The sequence below is a fragment of the Neofelis nebulosa genome, chromosome 4 (genome assembly GCF_028018385.1).
Source record: "Neofelis nebulosa isolate mNeoNeb1 chromosome 4, mNeoNeb1.pri, whole genome shotgun sequence".
NCBI lineage: Eukaryota > Metazoa > Chordata > Mammalia > Carnivora > Felidae > Neofelis > Neofelis nebulosa.
Window position 1 is genome coordinate 125,061,531 of NC_080785.1, and position 21,035 is coordinate 125,082,565.

At 36.2% G+C, this 21,035-nt stretch overlaps 1 protein-coding gene across 8 annotated transcripts in view; it reads right to left on the reverse strand.

Annotated features, from left to right (window-relative positions):
• CNTN4 (contactin 4) overlaps nt 1–21,035 on the reverse strand; it is a 914,517-nt gene that overhangs the window by 276,537 nt on the left and 616,945 nt on the right. For all 8 annotated transcript variants that reach the window (XM_058726189.1, XM_058726188.1, XM_058726182.1 and 5 more), the window contains one exon: nt 19,291–19,466. In XM_058726189.1, the coding sequence (XP_058582172.1) occupies nt 19,291–19,466 (176 nt within the window). The remainder of the gene's footprint in view (nt 1–19,290; nt 19,467–21,035) is intronic.

Below are 21,035 nucleotides of genomic sequence, written 5' to 3' on the forward strand. Positions count from 1 at the left end.
ATAATCATCTGGTAGTAAAATAAATAAGTTTTGAGAGATCCCCATTTCCATCCTCCCCCCATCACATCTCTTCCAAAAAGAAAGGACATTCATCTTGGTCTCTGAATTTATTTTCCACGTTTAGCTCTAAAACGTTAAAAATCTCAAAGTTGCCACTCCTCCCGGCTTCTCTTTGGGATCCTGGTTTCCATGTAGAGTGACTTACTAGCTTGCTAACCCAACAAAACTTTATTGAACAAAGCAAGGCACTGGTGGATTTTCTAGTGGGGTTGACAAGCAAAACAGACTGATGGATAAAATGATAAACTATGAAAGTGATAAATAACGAAAATCAAGAGAGTGTGAAAAAGACAATACTGGGCCAGCATGCTAGAAACATGGAACGTTTGAACTCGGCATGCCCACCCCCCTGCCCAGATGCACCTTATTGGGACTTTGGACTTGAATGGATGTGGAAGAAGTGGTGATAATAGATGCCCTCCCTTGGGGAAAAATAAAAGTAGGATTCAACTGGAAAAGCTACAGACAGGAGATAAATTCTGAAAGGTTCCTACTCTCCCACCACCCAAATCCCTAAGTTCATTAAATGTGTTCTCTTTTTAAAGCTGGTGGTTTGTCCTTCTTGGTATGCAATAATGTTAGTTTCTATATATGTGGGTACAGTGTCATTACTGAAGAGCTAGTCACTAAATATTTGTTTTTGCATCAGTTTCAAATTTAACAAGCGCTTATGTATTTTTTTGGCCAATGAAGGAGATTTATGGAGGAAGGAATTAGGTTTCTCCAGGTGGCACTTGCCTTATAAATCTATGGTATGATCACCATGGGCACCTATTTTAAAACTAGAGCCCAAGACAGAAAGACAAAGGATCTTATGTGCAGCTATGCAAAGATATAAAATCTCCATGATGTAACACTATTTAATTATACTTAAACATATTTAATTGATGATTATTAAAAACTGCTAAACAAAACTAAAAACACATTTAATAGCCATTAAAGTAATAACCTGATCAGCTGTCTAACTACATGGATACACATCGTTCCCCATTTCTACTATACATCAGATATTTTGTAGCTATTCTCTATTACTTAGAATAACCATGTGAGGCAAGTACTCTAGGAAGGGGGACCAGGAGAAATGTCCTCTTAATCGGGACAGAAAGAGCACCAATGGCATTGTGTGAGCTATCTGCTCTAAGCACTGCCACCTAAGTGGGTTCTTGCTGACTTCTTGGCATTTTCAATCTTTCTCATATCTGTGTACAAACCTGGGGATAACAAATAATACTAGTGGTACTGAAATCTTATATATCTCTCTGTACTGCACTCATGGCTGCCCACTACTGGATAATGAACAAACTACAGCTTTGCCTTTACACATATGAACGCAAGTATCGGTTTCTTAACAACACGGCATTTAGAAATTGAGTCCGGCTATTTCATTAGCATCATGTTCCAAACTCAGTTCTGAGTTTCTTGGCCAAATCATCGCCTCTGACAAAGATGCATTTTCACTTAGTGGAAATAACAGGGAGCCAGTGTAGTGTAGTGATTAATATGTATTGACATTAAATAACCTGGAATCAGCTCTTGGCTTTTCCACTTCCCACCTGTGTGAACTCTGGCAAGTTATACAACTTTCTCACGTCTCCGTTCCCTCTTTTGCAAAATAGGAATATCAAGAATACATGTGTCCAGAATCGGGTAAGGATTGTAAGGGAGAAATTACATTTTAGTACCTGGCATATGCAAATCATGTATGAATTGTTACCTCTGTAGTTATTACAGGTGACTGGTTTGAGACCCGGGAACTGATGATTGCATTTATATAAAGCCCAGGGCACTGAACACCACACAGAATTTGTAACACTGAACATCTTTTATAGGAGTATATACAATTTTCCTAATCTTCAGCCAGTAAAGTGGCATGCTTAAGTACAGTGACCCAAAGAAGTCCTGAAATAAAAACACAGAAAAAATAAATAATTTCTCTTGTCTCATTCCCTATCACCATCTCCTATTCTAATGCATTCACTCCACTGTTCTGTGTTCTCCAGCCACAGGCAGGTCTACTATGACTTCCCTATATGTTCCATATACTATTCTACCACAATACCTTCGCACATACGTTGTTTTCTGCCTGGAAAATGCTTCCCCTTTAATCTTTACTTATCCTTCCGATCTCATTGACAATCATTTCCTCAGTGAAAATTTTCTTTTTCTTTTTCTTTTATTTTTTTTGAGCATGATCCTGGGAGGGGCAGAGAGAAGGGGAGACACAGAACCTGAAGTAGGCTCCAGACTCTGAGCTGTCAACACAGAGCCTGACACGGGGCTCAAACTCACAAACTGCGAGATCATGACCTGAGCTGGAGTCAGATGCTTAACTGACTGAGCCACCCAGGAGCCCGTCAGTGAAGTTTTTCTTAATACCCTCTGTCTATGTTTACTTTCTTTGTTACAAATGTTACAGTACCACTGACATTTTATCAGCATTTATCTCAGTTGGTGATTATTTTTCGCAAAATTACTCGAAGAACATTTTCCTCCCCCACTAGAAAGCAAACCCTATAAAATGAAGGAATGGGTCTTGCTTTCTTTACCTGGTCAGCACAGTGGAGACTCAGAAAAAAACTGAATGAATGAATGCTATCTGTGTTTTCCTCTCTTGAAATGCCTTGCTGTTTCCATGTACCCCTCTCCTTCAATATCTAATAAACTACCTTACAAATAAATACTACTTTCAAACTATTTCCCCATTCTCTCTGCTGCTGCTTATTCTGTCTTTTATTCCTTACAATTCAAGGCCTTCGACCTTGTGAGCGCTCACCATACTGCTGGTTACTTGTTCAGTATCTGTCTTCCTTGATGGATACGAACTTCCTATTTGTGTAGTTCACTGAGGAATCCTCCTCATCTAACACAGTTGCTTACTACCTAGTTGGTGTATCTTAATTATTTATGGAAAGAAGGAAAATAAAACATATGAAAAAAAAATCTCCACACTAAGTATCAATAATTCAATTTTTCACAACGCACTGACTTGGATGATTTGGTGGTGTTTTCCAAAGGTACTTAACTTTTCAAATATGTAGAAAAATTAACAATTTTTGACAGTATAGCTAATTACTTAATAGAAAATCTCAGGTTATGACTACTGATGTTGAATTATATGTAGGATAAATGGTTGGTTAGAGTAAAATGAAGTTTAATTTCCTAGACATCTTAGATATCCTAGAAATCTTATAACATCTACTAGATACAAAGAGCCATGTTTAATGTTGAGTAAAATATAGAAACATGGAGCCAGTTCTATTTTCTGGTTATATATGGACTATTTAGAGAGCCAGACAAAACTATACGCTGAATTCTAGTACCTCATAATAAATACTGGAGCACCCACATGTTAATGTACAGTCTATGCACGAACAGATAAAGGAATGTTCATAAACAAACATGGTACGTTTCCTAGACATATTTAATCCTCATTACTCCAAGATACCATCATTATGCTCATTCTATAGATGAGGATATTAAGATTCAGAGTAGTGTAGAAACTTTCTCAAGGTCATACGTGTTTTTGTGGTAGATACCAGAGAATAGCAGATACAAAGCCAAGTTGAGTATTGAAAGATCTAAGTGAACTTAGGAGAAATGACTTATTATAAAGTACTCTGGTAGAATAGGAAAATTAACATTTTAAAATCAAACCTTGGGTCAAGAGTATTCTTTGTCCTGAGAAAACTCAGTAAGGGACACTAAGTTTTGCAAATGTACAATTATCTCCCTATCGTTCCTGGAAGAGTTAGGAAAGGAGATGTGCCACCCAATTTTTGTTAAATGTTCTGGTTGCTAATTGAATAGTTCTCCTAGAGCTTCACTGCCTTAAAGACAAATATTTATCCTCTATGGATTTAGATTGTGCTTGGGTGGTAAAATAGAGACAGCTCTTAAGAAATCACAAGCATTCTTGTTTGAGTGGTTGTTTGAGGAAAATTAGAACTGAGACCCTGGGAAGAGGAATAAGAACAAATGAATTCCATCTCAAGTGTGAGGAAACCAGTGGATTAGAATGTCAAGGCTCAAAATGTGATGTTATTTAAGATTAGACAACACACAATTTGATACTGAAGGCAGAATGAAGTCTGTAGATAATGGGCTATGTGCATCTTTTTTCTTTGGTCTTAAGAAACTATTAATGGACACTTTCTCATTTCAAAACTTACTACAAAGCTACAGGAATCAACACAGTGTGGTACTGGCATAAGGAAAATACATCAATCAATAGAATAAAACTGAGGGCCCTGAAATAAATCCCTATATTTATGGTCAATTGATTTTTGATCATAGCGTTATGGTCAAAGTGCAAATCATTCAACGGGGGAAAGAACCACCTTTCAACAAATGATGTTGGAACAAAATGTATATCCACATTACAAAAGAATTTGTCTCCAATTTCAAACTATATCACCAAACTCTCATAATTAAATCAGTATGGTATTGACATAAAAACAGATACATGGCTCAATGAAACACAATAGTGAGCCCAGAAATAAACTCACCAATACAGGTCAATTAGTTTACAACAAAGTAGGAAGAATATACAGTGAAGAAAGGACAGTCTTTTAGTAAGTGGTATTGGGAGGACTGGACACTAACATACAAAATAATGAAACTGGGCAACCATGTTACATCGTGCACAAAAATTAACTGAAAATGGATTAATGTAAAATGGAACATTATGACCTGACACCATAAAAATCCTACAAGAAAACATAGGGAATTAGTTCTTTCACATAGGTCTTGGTGAGGATTTTTGAATTTGACGACAAAAGAGAACAAAAGCAAAAATAAACAAGTTGGACCCCATCAAACCAAAAATCTGCTGCACAGCAAAGGGAGCCATCAACAACAACAAAAAGACAACCTACTGAATGAGGCAACCTAATGAACAAAAAGGCAACCTACTGTATCTGCAACCTACAGATATTTACAAATCATACATCTGATAAGGGGTAAATATCTAAAATATCTAAAGAACAACTCCAAGCAAAAAGACAATCTGATTTTTTTTAAAAATGGGCAATTCTGTACAGACATTTTTTTCCAAAGAAGACATATATATGGCCAACAGGTACGTGAAAAGATGCTCAATATCACTTATCATCAAGGAAATGCAAATCAAAAAGCACAATGAGATAATACCTCATACTTGTCGGGATGGCTATTATCAAAAAGAAAAGATATAAAAAGTCTTGGCAAAGATGCGGACAGGAGGGGAAATAAACTGGTAGAAATGTAAATTGGTACAGCCACTTTGGAAAACAATATGGAGATTCCTTAAAAAATTAAAAACAGAACTACCATATGATTGAAAATGTTCACTTCTGTGCATTTATCTGAAGGAAATGAAAACACTAACTTAAAAAGACATATGCACTCTGTGTTCATTGCAGCATTATTTATAACAGCCCAGATATGGAACTATCCTTCGGGTCTATTGACAGATGCGTGGACCAAGAAAATGTGGTATATACACAATGGAATATTATTCAACCATAAAAAAGAATGAAATCTTGCCATCTGTAACAACATGAATGGACCTTGAGGGCATTATGCTAGAATAAGTCAGACAGAGAAAGGCAAATATAATATGATTTCAGTTATATGTGGGACCTAAAAAAAAGGAACAAAACAAAGAACAAAATAAACACATTCAAAAATACACAGAAGTGATTTGTGGTTGCCAGAGGCAGGGCCAAGGGAGGGTGGGGGGTGGGGTGGGCAAATTGAGTGTAAGGAATCAAAGGCAACAAATTTCCAGTTATAAAATTTAAGTTATGGGGATGTAATGGACAACATGGCAACTATAGTTAATAATACTGTATAGCTTACATGAAAGTGGCTAAGTGTATCTTAAAAGTTCTCATCATAAGAAAAACATTTTCTACAACTATCGGTGATGGATGTTAACTAGACTTATTGTAGTGATCACTTTTCAATATATACATATATTCAACCATTATGCGTACACATGAAATACAATGTTGTATGTCAATTATACCTCAATTTAAAAAAAATGAAGGGAAAAGAAAAAGAATCATTTATAAAAGATAAAAAAGAATGAAGTTGGACCCCTACATCAACAAATACAACGGCATACCATTTGACCATAAAGAAAAATAAAATATTGATACATGCTGCAATATAGATCAACCTTGATAATGCTATGCTAAGTGAAAGAAACAGGTCATAAAAGGCCACACATTGTATGATGCCATTTATATAAAATGTCCAGGATGGGAAAATTCATAGAGACAGAAAATAGGATGGGAAGAAAGGAGAGTGACTATAAATGAGTACAGGGTTCCTTTTTTAAGGTGATAAAAATGTTCTGAAATTTGATAGTCATGATGGTACCAAAAGAAAACACGGTATGAAAAGTAACTAACAATGATTCTTTAATGAATTTTTTTATTAGAAACTATAGTTAACATACAACTTTATGGAGGGCACCTCCCAGGTTTAGAAATGTAAAAACATACTTCCCAATTCATGGAATAGAATGAAAAGATATTACCTCACATACCTTAAACCCAAGGCATTTGTATTTCTCTTATACTCTTTCATTGATCCATATATTCTGTCAGTGTTTCTCACTCCACAAATACTTATTCACACCTATCCATATATACCTGCCCTCATTTTTTTGGTGATAACATTTGAAAAAAGTAGAACAAAATAATCACTGAGGTCAAAAATAAGAAAATCCATTTGTCGACTCCCTCATGCTGCCTGTGACTGCTTTGTAAAATAAATGTGGGCTACTTAAAGGAGGGCCTTTAAGGTATAATTAATCTATATTTTATGAAGCCAAGTTAACAGACTATTCATAGCAAAAACTGCACTGAGTTTGGTGGAGGGGATGGTGGACAGCAAATGCATGAAAAAATGAACAAATCTGAAATGCTAATGGTAAATAACAATGCAAGTGTTTGGCAGCAAATTAATACTCTGATCATAACTGGAGTATGCATAGCCTAAATACATATATCAGGGATAAATTACTGAGCCGCAGTATCATCCAGTCAGGGTTTAGTGGTTAGCAAAGAATTTAATCTATGGTATAATATCTAATAGCATAATTTAGTTCTTTGAAAACACACACACACACACACACACACACACCCTTTTATGATGCCCCTGAATTTGAGATTTAACCTCTGAACATTAAAGCATGCTTTGTTCTGTAAAGGGATCACGTATTATAGCTGTGAAGTAAAAAACAAGCTGGTGTGGTGCATAAAATACATGTCAGAGAGGAGGTAAATGGCTTGTTCAGATTAGAGCCTACTCAGTGAAAGGTGCTGACTAGGAAGACAATGGAATCGGGCCCTCGCTAGCACAGGGGATTTTTGCAGAAAGAAATGTCATAACACGAAAGGTAATAATGCATGAGAGACCACAGTGGTACTGTTACAGCCACAGGTAGGTCAGACACTCTAAATGTGATAATTGCTAGTTTCTAGGGCTTTAGAGTGCCAGACAAAGGGGTCAAATTCAGGCAAAAGGACCTAGAAAAAAAGAAGTCCAGAGAGAGGGGTATGGGGCCAACAGACTACCCTGAATCACTTCAAATCGCTGCCTTATGAAGAAAGGACCAATCCCGCCTGTTTTAGAGAAGGACTATGAGGGTTACTGCAAGAGATCTAAGTGCTGAAGAAAAGGTAACTTTTTGAATTATGTAGCTGTCTTTTTCATTATTCCATCAAATCATACTATGTAATGTTCAAAATGCCATTATGCTCACCAGAGGCAAACGCATGGCGTGACACAAAACTTGCACAGATAATCCCACATTTATGCAATGCTATCCCTCTCAATACTTTGTTCCCTGATACAGCTAAGTTACAAAAGCACCTCATTTCAGTCTGATTTCCTAAATGGTTTCATTTTTCCTTGATGACAGTAGTCAGCAGAGAATAGGGAAGGAACCGCACATGTGCCAGTCTACTAGTTTCCTAGGGTCACTGTAAACAAGTCACCACAAAGTTGGTGGCTTAACGCTACACAAATGTATGCTCTCACATTCTGAAGGCTGGAGGTCTAAAATCAAGGTACCAGCAAGGCTGCACTCACTGCGAAGGCTCTAGGGGAGAATCTGTCTCTCTTGCTTCCAGCTCTTGATGGCTGTTGGCAATCCTTGGCATTGCCTGGCTACATCCCTACAATCTCTGCTTCCACAGTCACATCGCCTTCTCCCCTTTGTATCTTCTCCTCCTTTGTCTCTTATATTGCCATTGGATTGAGCGTATGACTGCTTAATTCTGGATGATCTCACCTTGAGATCCTGAATTGAATTATACCAGAAAAGACCCTTTCCCCAAATAAGGTAACATTTCCAGGTTCTAGGTGGACACACCTTTTGGGAAGTTACCACTCAATCCACTAGAGGTGGTCTATCAGGTTGGGAATTTTAAACCATAACTGAATACGTATCTGTTCTATAACATCATATAACCTCTCAAATATAAAATCTTGAGAAAGAATGGACAGTGACATTTGAGTGACTTCTTATAGTTGGCATTTTCTCCCAATCAGAAACTGTTTCCTCTTTTCAACTGTATGGCAATACCTAACTGATCGTGCACCAAAACTTCAGTCAAATGTAAAGCACAGTTAAGGCTGTGCAAGAAGGTAAGATTTGTACCTCATTATCTAAAACTTAAACTTGAAAAACAATCAAAATTATTTTAATATTTGTTGACTAAATTAAAACAAGGAAACAAAAAGGGACATTTCATTAACTTTTTATTTTTTTTACTAAAGTACAAAGTGTAAATTGTTAACTTTACTAACTTAAGTATTGTCTGAGTAAGCTTCTTTGGATCCCCATCTGGTCTTGGTTGCTAATTTCTAGGTGAACTATATTCTTAGGATGCTCTTGATTTTTAAAAAAATCTGTATACTTCACAGGGAGCCTGGGTGGTTTAGTAGGTTAAGCGTCTGACTTCGCTTCAGGTCATGATCTCAGTGTTTGTGAGTCTGAGCCACACAGAGGGCTCTGTGCTGACAGCTCAGAGCCTGGAGCCTGCTTCAGATTCTGTCTCCTTCTCGCTCTGCACCACCGACCACATGCGCTCTGTCTCTCTCTCTCAAAAAGTAACATTAAAAATTTTAAAATCTATATACTTCATTCATTTAGTTCCCAGCCCCCTTTATCAGTCATATAGACCCCAAATTGGACTATGGATAAGTGGAAGGAGAAATACCTAACAAAGTAATGGCCATAATTAACTAGTACCTGTAGATTAATAGGTTTTGTAGAAGGGAAAGAAAAAAACACACATGACAATTATTTTGTATACCTGTGAATTTCAATGATTAATTGTACCACAACTCACAACTGCCCACATCACTAAGAACCAATACAGAATGGCCGCATCTGACTAGTTCTTAAAGGTTTACACTATAAAATCTTCCAGAGACACCAATTCTCACCAGTAATGTCTTTGTATACTATACTAAGTGGCAGATCTACTAAAAGAATTATTTCAGAAACTCAGCAAGTTTTGGTTTAAATCCTTCTAACTATTCAAATGAGGAAAACTTACTACTTTATTAAGAATCAAAGGCCTTGCATTGATAAATATTTTCAGTTTTACTGTCCAAATATTTCTCAGCTGATTAAGTTTTAATTGATCTAAATATTCACAAATTATTTATCCAAACAGTCATCCATCAACATTTTATTGCTTAGAAACAAAAGTTTGCCTATTTAAGCAGACTTCCTAATTAAAAATAAGTCAAGCCAGTCATGGGTTTGGCCATCTATCAAACCCCCAGCCATTGTTCTGATTGACTGCACATTTCATTCTTTGGCTATGAAAGATAAACTAATTATTGAATATTAAAAGCAATGAATATTTGAAATTTACTGTGAATAGAAGCAGTAATCAAGGAATAAAAAACCAGGTTGCCAAAAGCCCCAGTTTGAACACAGTACAACATTCTAAATTTAATACATTTTTTCTAATTTTTATTACCATCAGCACTGCAGTTATCAGAGGGTGCACAAGTTAAGGAGAAATCAGACAAGGCATACTGTAGCAGCAATAAGAAAGATCTATTCCAATGAGACCATCTAATCAGCTGCTGTCCATCAATGAAATATTTTCACCATAAAAAATGCTGGCTGCCACATAATTGCTAAAGCTAAATGAAATTAACCTTGGAATGGATTGGTTTATTGAGTTACTTTACCCTTAAAGATACATTGCTTGAGGTCATCGAGAGGCCAGGATGGAGTGGCTTTTGCACCTAAGGGATCCCTTTACTTATTATCTCTATCCTTCTTTTATCATCTTTTCTGTCTTCTATCTTCTTCCCCTTACTACAAGCTCAGGAGGTAGATATGCAGGGTATGCATACTGTACCAATCTAGCTTCTTTTCCCACCTCAGACAAGGTACCAACAGAGATCAGCATAGGTAACACTCAAGGAGTTTCCTTCAAAGAACACTACCTTGCCCATGGCCAAGACAATGCTAGTTTCCCTACAGAAGACAGGTGACTGGATATCGTTGCATAATTTAATTTTACCATGAGCAATTTGGAGATACTTATGTATAAATTATAGTCATCCACAACCTGACATGATGAAATAAAGTTAAGTCTTTTGTTTTGAAGATCTGTAGTGTTAAAAAACAGCTAAATTTCCACAATGAAGGCCCCAAACACTATTTATGAAGCAATCAAGTCTGATGGGCTAAAATCTAGAGTTATTGTATTATTCTCTTGGAAGCTGTTCATAATAATCTATATTTATTAAAGTGCATCCTTTTCACATGTAGGGGAGGAATGATATGGGAATAAGAAAGCTTATAATAATATGTCGTCGACAGCTTGGGGATATACAGTTTACCAACCCAGGGTTATTTACCATAAAATATCAATATTAAGAATGTTTTATAACCTACTTATAATACATTGGAAATTTGCATATTAACTTTTAGAGCAGAAATACTGTTATTAATTATTCTCATAATGGAACCTGAAACCAATTATATTAAAATTAGAGTCACAAATATATGCATAATTACAGTACACAGCATTATGCTTTTAGTTGTTAACAGTAAATCAACATTATGATGACATCAAGGAAGCATATAACTAAAAAATTAAAAATAACAAAAAATTAATGATGGATGTATTATATTAAAGGTTGTAAAATACATCAAAAAATCCAAGTTTGTGTTTCCAAAGGAAATATGTTACCAATCACGGTTTGAATATACGGTTTGAAGATAAATTCTACTAGGAAAGTGTAGTTTTAGGTGTCATGGGGGAACCAGGTATGTCAAATCCCATGTAATGGATGGTCAGGTGTCTATGGGTTCTCTTCCTCCCACTTCATGTTCGGTGAAAGGTATCTCATTTCACTAATTCTCAGATTCATCACCTATGGAATAAAAATAATCAGCCACAGCTTCTAGTTCAGTGCACCCTTGCTCACCTTTGCTTGAGACTCACTTTGGTCTATTAACCTTCATCTTTATCTAACAGGTCATTGTTCCAAGTCTCATTTTTATACTTGACATACATTTATCTATAGGGAAATCTTGGGTTATACTGAGAACTAAATGGGACAATATTCCAATGTTCTTAGCATAATATCAGATACAGATTAGTAAAATTAGAATAAACATTAAAATAATAGCTAACATTTATTAAACCCTTCATGGGTGCCAGACAATGACGTAGGAATTTTAACAGTATTAATTTATTTGATCCTTACAACAAAGGAGGTAAAGTTATTAACCTCATTTTATGGAGAAAGAAACAGATACAGAGAGAAGTACCTTGTCCAAGGTCACAGGGTTATAGCAGGGGCTAAATTTCAAACCAGGGAATTTAACTCTGGGGCTTGTGCTCTTATCCATTACACCTAAGCTCTTAATAAATATTAGTTATAAACTGATAGTTACCAGAAGAGAGGTAGGTGGGAGGATGGGTAAAATAGGAATTAAAAATTAAAAAAAAAAAAAAAATATATATATATATATATCTTTTCCATTATATATTACTTTGGGAATATAAAAAAAAACCACACAACTTTAAAATGTAAACAAAGTGTCTAATCATATTCTCTAAAACTTGATAAAAAATGCAGGAAAATAAATAAATACATGTTGGTTATTGTTCTTATTTTAAAGAGACAGAAAAGGGAGAAAAAGAGGATAGAGAAGAGAAAATTAGAGAAGCAATTATAGTTAGTTTTCTCATGCTAGGAAATATTCTGGGATTTTGCATGTGCTGTATAATCTAATCTTCATAACAACCCTAAAAGGTAAGTATGCTTATCTGCACAATGCTGACGAGAAGTCTGAGTTTTAGAAACCTTATAGGACAACTAAAGTGAACTAGAACAATACACAATGTTCCATTCTATCTAAACTTAAGCAATATAGTTATCTCAGCTTCTCAAATCCACACAGCCAATTAAAAAAAAAAAACAACTTATTTGGGGGCACCCAAATTGGGTGGCTCAGTCTTGTTAAGCATTTGACTCTTGATTTTGGCTCAGATCATAATCTCAATGTTATGAGATAGAGACAGGGTTGGACTATATGCTGTCAGTGGGGAGCCTACTTGGGGTTCTTTCTCTCCTCGCTCTCTGCTCCTCCCCCACCAGCCCTTACTTTCTCTTTCTCTCTCTCAAAATAAATAAATAAACAATAAAAAAATAGATAGGGGCACCTGGGTGGCTCAGTCGGTTAGGCACCCAACTTTGGCTCAGGTCATGATCTCACATGCCTGGGTCAAGCCCCGTGTAGGACTCTGTGGACAGTGAGAGCTTGGAGCTTGCTTCAAATTCTGTGTCTCACTCTCTCTGTGCCCCTCCCCTGCTTGCATTCTCTCTCTCTCAAAAATAAACACTAATACCTATTTGACTATTTTCTAAGTGTGTAAGTGTGTATTGCATTTTACTTTAAAAAATGCCTGGGGGCGCCTGGATGGCTCAGTTGGTTAAGCATCTGACTTCGGCTCAGGTCATGATCTCGCAGTCTGTGAGTGCAAGCCCCGCATTGGGCTCTGTGCTGACAGCTCAGAGCCTGGAGCCTGCTTCGGATTCTGTGTCTCTCTCTCTCTCTGACCCTCCCCCATTCATGCTCTGTCTCTCTCTGTCTCAAAAATAAATAAACGTTAAAAAAATTTTTTTTAAAAATGTCCATACGTCTGAGAAAAATACTGCCCTGCTGAATAACCATGCACAATGATTCTCAAGCAAATTTAGATTGGGATACTTGGCTGGGGAAGTGAGCACCTAGGCTGATGGAGCCATAGCACTTCATTCCACACAGACAAAATGTCTGGAAATATTCCTACCATTAAGCTGAGGAATAATGCAACAAAGTTCCCTCCACCACTGGCATTATCTTCGGATTCAATTGCCTATGTGAGAATTAAAAATGATTCAACTTGCTTTTCTCCTTGGGTGGAAGGGAAGTTAAAGCAAGGCTAGTCCTAAAACATTTTATTGAGACCATCCATAGTCTGAGGCCAAGTTTTCAGGAGTTGGATGGCATGTTTGATGCATTATCTACATGAACGTATTTTTTTCCCCCTTAAACAAAGACCTCCTGCCCCAACATGTATTCTTATCTGGAATAAGATGTCAACTGTCTTCTACATAACCTCAAGGTGGAAATGTTGCACCCACTTACAAAGCACTTCCAAAGGGTCAACAGAAAGTCTTTGAACTCAGTGGTTCAACTCATGACCCAAATATAGCCTGATGATCTTAACATCCACCCTTATTATCTATCCACTTATTACTATTGCAAGTTCACTAAGGGCCAGGCACTGGGTAGACCCTGGTAAATTAATCAATAAGGTTTGGTAGCCCTAGATATAACAGAAGGAGTAAACAGTAGAAGGGGTATTGGTAGTCTTGTGACAGGAAGAGAAATGACTGCTAATGGCTTAATACTGCAGGGGGCCTGAGAAACAAAACGTGCTCCATATTGCAATACAATATGTATGCTCATGAAAATGTCCACATCTCATCAACAGTGACTTAAATTATTCTATGCCTTTTTAAAAAGTGCCTTTTTAATAAGGAAGGAGTTTTATTCTGAAGATAATGAATGAAAAAAAATGGTGTGGAGGGGTAAGTTCTCGGAGGCATCATCTCCATTAATGAGATTTTTTGGTTATGTAAATTAATTCATTTTTTAAAAACTGCTAAATACAAGAGATTACAAAATTCTGTCTACAAAGCAGTGTGAAAATATTTAAAAATAATGTATACACAATGTCTACCTTGTAAGATTGTCCTATAGATAAATTTATATAAAGTATGAAAATGACATTTGAAGGTATGACATGTTCGATAAAGATGAAGGGATGTTTTCTTATACATCAAAGTGAGTCTTAAAAAATTTTTTTTAATGTTTACTAATTTTTGAGAAAGAGAGAGACAGAGCATGAACTGGGGAAGGGCAGAGAGAGACGGTGACACAGAATCCAAAGCAGGCTCCAGGCTCTCAAACCCATGGATAGCATGATCATGACATGACCAGAAGTCAAATGCTCAACCGACTGAGCTACCCAGACACCCCAATTAAAAGGAGTCTTGGGGTGCCTGGGTGGCGCAGTCAGTTAAGCGTCCGACTTCAGCCAGGTCACGATCTCGCGGTCTGTGAGTTCGAGCCCTGCGTCAGGCTCTGGGCTGATGGCTCGGAGCCTGGAGCCTGTTTCCAATTCTGTGTCTCCCTCTCTCTCTGCCCCTCCCCCGTTCATGCTATGTCTCTCTCTGTCCCAAAAATAAATAAAAAATAAATAAATAAAAAAAATAAAAATAAAAGGAGTCTTAAGCAGAGGCAAGCAAGGGTAAACTGAACTAGAAACAGAGGCTGGTTTTCCTTGGTAGCCACTGATTAACTGTGTCAATAACAATGAGTAATTAATTTATTCCAATCTTAAACTTCATTTTTTAAGTGTTTATTTATTTATTTATTTATTTATTCAGAGAGAGAGTGTGCAAGACAGCATGACTGGGGGAGGGGAAGAGAGAGTGGGGGAGAGAATCCCAAGAAGGCTCCATGCTGACAGCACAGAGTCCAATGCAGGGCTTGATCTCATGGACCATGAGATCATGACTTGAGCCAAAATCAAGAGTTGGACGCTTAACCAACTGAGCCACCAAGGCACCCCACCAATCTTCAATTTCATTTTTAAAATGATATAGGCCAAGAATCTTTTAAGGTCTATTTCAGCCATAAAATTATAGGATTAAAAATGAAGAAATATTTTCACTTGCATACTATAGTACAGTAAGCATGATCAAAAGACTTTTATTTCCCTCACTGATTATGAAAATTCTTGGGGTGAAAGAAGTTACTCAGTAACATTCAGAATGTGTAATTGTCATGCTTCACCTTAAATCATTCAAGAAAAGTATTTTACTCTAAACAATTAAAAAATGGTTTTTGAATAAAGGCAACATCTTAAGAAAAAATAGAAAAAAAAGTCTAAAAACTATGAAGATCAAGAAGCTGGATTCTAGAAAATTATTAGAATATAAAGAGTTTTGATTTACAAAAATGCTTCACCCCCGAAATAATTTTATGCATATATTTTCTTTGTTGTGTCACTAAAGAAGCAATTAATAAAATAATTCCTTTATTCATTACATATAAAGTGTCCTACACTTTGCAAATAGAAGGATGGAAAGACAGACTCAGTTCTCTTAGAATGTAGATTCTATCGTAACAATTAAATGAGAAAAAATATACAAAATCATTCTATTTTGTATTAAGTCCTTACTAATGAAACAGAGGCTGCTGTTATGTAGAAGTGGCGGGCTGGAAGGAGGAAAGCGGCAGAGAAGAATAGAAATGATGTGCATTACTTCTTAGATTAGACAGGATGATGTGAAAACTTTCTCTTAGGAGGTCATACCTAAATTGAGAATTAAGGACCATGAGACGTGAGCATATGAAGGATCATAAGAAAAGCATATCAGGGGCGCCTGGGTGGCGCAGTCGGTTAAGCGTCCGACTTCAGCCAGGTCACGATCTCGCGGTCCGTGAGTTCGAGCCCCGCGTCAGGCTCTGGGCTGATGGCTCGGAGCCTGGAGCCTGTTTCCGATTCTGTGTCTCCCTCTCTCTCTGCCCCTCCCCCGTTCATGCTCTGTCTCTCTCTGTCCCAAAAACTAAATAAAAAACGTTGAAAAAAAAAAAAAATTTAAAAAAAAAAGAAAAGCATATCAGACAGGGGCAATGAAAGTATCAAGGCTTCGGAGTGCCTGGGTTGCTCAGTCGGTTAAGTGGACGGACTCTTGGTTTTGGCTCAGGTCATGATCCTGAGGCTGTGGGATTGAGCCCTGTGTCAGGCTCTGCTGTAAGCCTGGAGACTGCTTGGGATGTCTCTCCCTGTCTGCCCCTCTCTCCCTCTCTCTCTCTGTTTCTCTCTCAAATAAATAAAACGTGGGAAAAAAAAGAAAGTATCAAGGCTCGGGTGCAAAAGATAGTTTCTCATTTTCAAGAAATTAAAATGAGACCATGGTAATGAATTTGAGATTTATTCTAAGTGCAGTAGAAGGCATAAAACAGCAAAGTGGAATGATCTCATTTGCATGTTTAAAAGATTACTTTGCCTGTTTTATGATAAACGGTTAAAGAAGATCTAGAGAAGATGCACAGAGACCAGGTAGGAGGGGGTGCTGAAGAAATAATACATCTTGATTTCACCAAGGCATGTGGCAAAGATTCTCACCGCTTTAAGAACACATAGGAAAAACTGGGGTTCAATTATAGTATGTTTGGGAAAATGTGTAGCTAATTGAACAAGAGTATGCAAAGAATATTGATTTAAAAGTTCAATCTCATCTTAGTGGAAATTTTGTATTGGCATGCTGCCCTGTCCTGGTCAACATGTTATATCAATTATTTGAACGTACACATGCTTATCAAATTTTCTGCTGACATTAAAGTAGGAGGACAATCAATATGTCAGATTAAAAAAAAAGATTTAAAACAATTTCAACTGTAAGGGAACAAAGGGTCACCACTCAGAAGGTGAATTTAATAGGGGTAAATATAATATTCTGAGTTTAGGTTAATAAAATAACATGGTTGGGTAGCTAGAGATTAATAGGCATTCATAAAAAATCAATTCTCAGACTTTACATGACTGTATGTTCATGTAAGGTTAAGATGTGAGACTGGGGCTTTAAGAAAAGATGAATATCAATGTCAGCTGCATTCATTGAAAAAGAAGTTCACATTGTGGGATACTACTGCTCCCACTGTCCTCTGCAAAGGTCAAGGCACATGCGTAGAATTAGATACATTTCTATATGGTCATAAATTGATAGATAAATTAACAAAAATGGATGTGATATGAAGAAGATGGTTGTAGATTAAGTGCCTGGAGAAGACAACAATTAGGAAAGAAGGGACATGATTGTATTTTCACATATTTGAAGCCTAACCAGGATCACACAGTAAGCATGGGGAGTGAGAGTGATGGAAATTTAGACATTTAGTTAAAATTTTATGAAAGAGATGCTGCGTTTGTTTTTATACTTCTGAATAACTAGAGCAGTCTACCATGGATCAGGATGCTTTGTGATGAATAGGTGAGCTCTCTAGTTTTAGAATTTTTAAGGCTCAGTCACAGATTTTGATGGTGGCAGGATACCTACATAATATATTTTAGTGGGATAAGTAAGGTGGACTCCAAACCCTGGTCCTCAGGCCAACTCAGTCACCCACAAAATGAGTGATAGAGCTTTCTCCTAGGCTAAATGAATCTAATTAAATGACCACTCTCAAATATGATATTCTGTTTTTTAGATAGTTCTGGTAATAGAAATGCCTGTACTTTTACAAAAGGATAGCCTTAAGAGTTGGTGATTTATTTTTTAAATGTCATAAATTAGAAAATCAAGAGTTGGCAGTTCTATGTCAACCTCTAATTTTTGTTGTTACTATTGCTATCTTAAAAATTTTCTTATACTATGGAATCCAAAAATCAAAGAAGTACAAGTTTAATTGAGTGTAGAGATCTCCTTACTCTTAGAATCAATGAGTCTGTGTTTATTTTTTTAAATAAATCCAACAGAATTCACTTGTTATTCCTAAAAAAATAAGTATAGACTTGCATTAGACCGGGAGAAATAAACATTTTGGTTCTGTAGCATTCAATCAGACATATAATCCTTCTATTATTCTGTACACCTAAGGATATTTGGAAGATATCAGGAGATATTCACCAACAAAATAATCTTGGAATCCTATATATACCTAATACTCAGAAAATTCATTTCTCAACTAGCAAAAATGCCACGTGACGGCAATAATAGATTAAGCACTGAATATTAGATATATTTGATGTTGAGTTCCCAGAGAGGATTTTGTTAATGAGAATATTCTACAGTGTTACTGCCAACAGACTTTGTAATTATGAAACCTTTGACATTAATGCACTGCTGTATGAGTTGGGATTTTATACTGGAAATATATAATCATATGCAAATACATAAACCCTTAAAAATGTAACTGCACATCAATCCTCAAAGGCATCTATACTCAAATGTGTACTCACTGCTCTTCCCTGTGGATTTTATTTTCAACTTACTATTTCTAAATTCCACTTTCTTTCATATGCTCATGAACTTTTATTAGATGATGGTCTTATGAGATGGCAATTTGTTTTTTAAATGTTCTAAGCTGGAAATATAAAAGGTATAGTATAAAAGTTAACACTTTGCCTCTGCTTACTGTTGTTGTTATAGTTGTTTTAAAAATTTTCCTAATCTATAAAATAAGAAAAAAAAGGAGAATTATAGGATTAATAGACTAGCAAAATTTGTTGCAACTCTAAACTTTATGGTTAAACATTTCTCAAAATGACTATTACTGGCAGTTCAATTGCTTGCTTATACACACTCTATAATGTGTATGTATCTATGTGTGTTATTTTGTTGTGTATGTAAATTTATACATATATAAATTTGTGTGCGTGTGAATTTATATATGTACAGAGAATCCTCTAACAAACTATCATATAATCAGTCTTAATCCTTATAAAAGCAGAATACATCTTTCCACTTAGATTTACAATTTATCCTATAAACAAGGTATTTCCCAAATATGAAGAAAAGGTAAAGATCATACAACAAATTAAAATCTATTTGGTTTTTAAAAGAAACTGTTCTAAAGGCTTAATGGTATAAAAATTCAGAGTAACATTTGCACACAATGTAATTGCTACTTACAAGCAAACTGAAGCTTTGCTTCTCTGCTAACAATTGTTCCAAATGAGTTTGTTGCTATGCACTGGTACCTTCCAGCATCTTGGGTTTTATTGGGGTTATTGATCAACAAGCTGCCTTCAACAACACTGTAGCGGAAATCCACACCAATGTCAACATCTGTTCCATTTAATTTCCACCTATAGCATAAAAATGCCAGTAGATAAAGCCTTGTAATATTAATCAATATTTCTGAATCATTTAAAACATATAAAAACTATATAAATAGCATGAAATACCATCTGTGACTTTTTTTAACCATGGTAGAAAAAGAAGTTAGAAATGCTCTACCCAGCAATGGTGACAACTTAAGTGCTATGGAAAGAGCATGCCTTTTATAGTAAGCAATGGTATTAAAATTTTAACACTTGCTTTTGTGGCTACTTGATTCTACACACACTTTATTTTAAAATCCCCATAGCATCTTGTACAACTTTCTTCAAATAGGGCTCCTCGGAAAAAGCCCTTTTTTCTACTTTGTAGTTATTCTTTAAATGGGTCTCTACAGATGACAGAATATACCACTTACAGGTAGATTGCTGAGTATTTGATGAAATTGCTGCAGAGATGCTTTGATTTGGTCCTTAATATGACTGAAATGGCTGACTGCAAAGCAGAGGAACTCTATTGATCTAGAGCTGTCTTAGGGGCCAAACTAGTCTTGATCATGGATCACTTTGAAGATCTTCTTAGTCAATGGCACTCAAATATCAATCAACCTTCCCAGTAAACTGCAGATCAGGTCATTAGGTAACAGAGGCAAAGAGAGCTGTGTTGTTCTTCTGTTTATTTACTTCAATCATCTATTGTATCTGATGATATTGTTTGGCCCTATAAATAAATTTTCCTGGGACGTGCACATTTTCTTTCCTTCTTTTTTTTTTTTTTTTTTTTTCCCACAGCCAGTAACATTCCAAAGAGAGCTTATTTTAATCAAATTGCCTTCCTTTGAATACTTTGGAACTTTTGAGCTAATACAATTCACTGACTATGTATCTTATGTTTCTTTTCCCCCCTCCCTCCCAAATTCTACAAAAATACCAGGTAGTGAAAATATGCCATGGTTGAAGCTTCTAAAATATCAAGAGTCCCACAGAAGCATTCCCATGGGGAGACCAAAAAATAAGAAAGCACTGCAGCACAAAGGAAATTGATAAAAAACCGTAACAAGATTAAAGAATGAGAGACTTTCATTTTTATTTCCTTCAATCAGTAAAAAACAAACAAAAAGCCATTTAAAATGTGTATGTATACCTACATACTCATTGTGTATCTTCTCACAATATTCTGGAGTACTATGGCTGGTGTGTACAATGAATGTAAAAGGATTCATATGAAACCATACAATCCAGTTTGTTTCATGATTTTGGATATTTGGTGTCAAAAAAAGCAGAAGTTTAAAGATGATCCTTTTCTCTGTGTCAAGAGCTTTTTCACACTTCAAGGTCAATTCTATTTTGTTCTATTTTTATTTTTTTTAAGTTCACTTATTTATTTTGGAGGGAGGGAGGGAGGGAGAGAGGGAGAGAGGGAGAGAGAGAGAGAGAGAGAGAGAGAGAGGGAGGGAGAGAGAGAGAGAGAGAGAGAGAGCGAGCAGGAGGGGCAAAAAGGGAGAGAGAGGGTCCTAAGCAGGCTCCGCACTGTCAGCATAGAGCCCGCGATGTGGGGCTTGAACCCATGAACCCTGAGATCAAGGGTAAGCAAGAGTA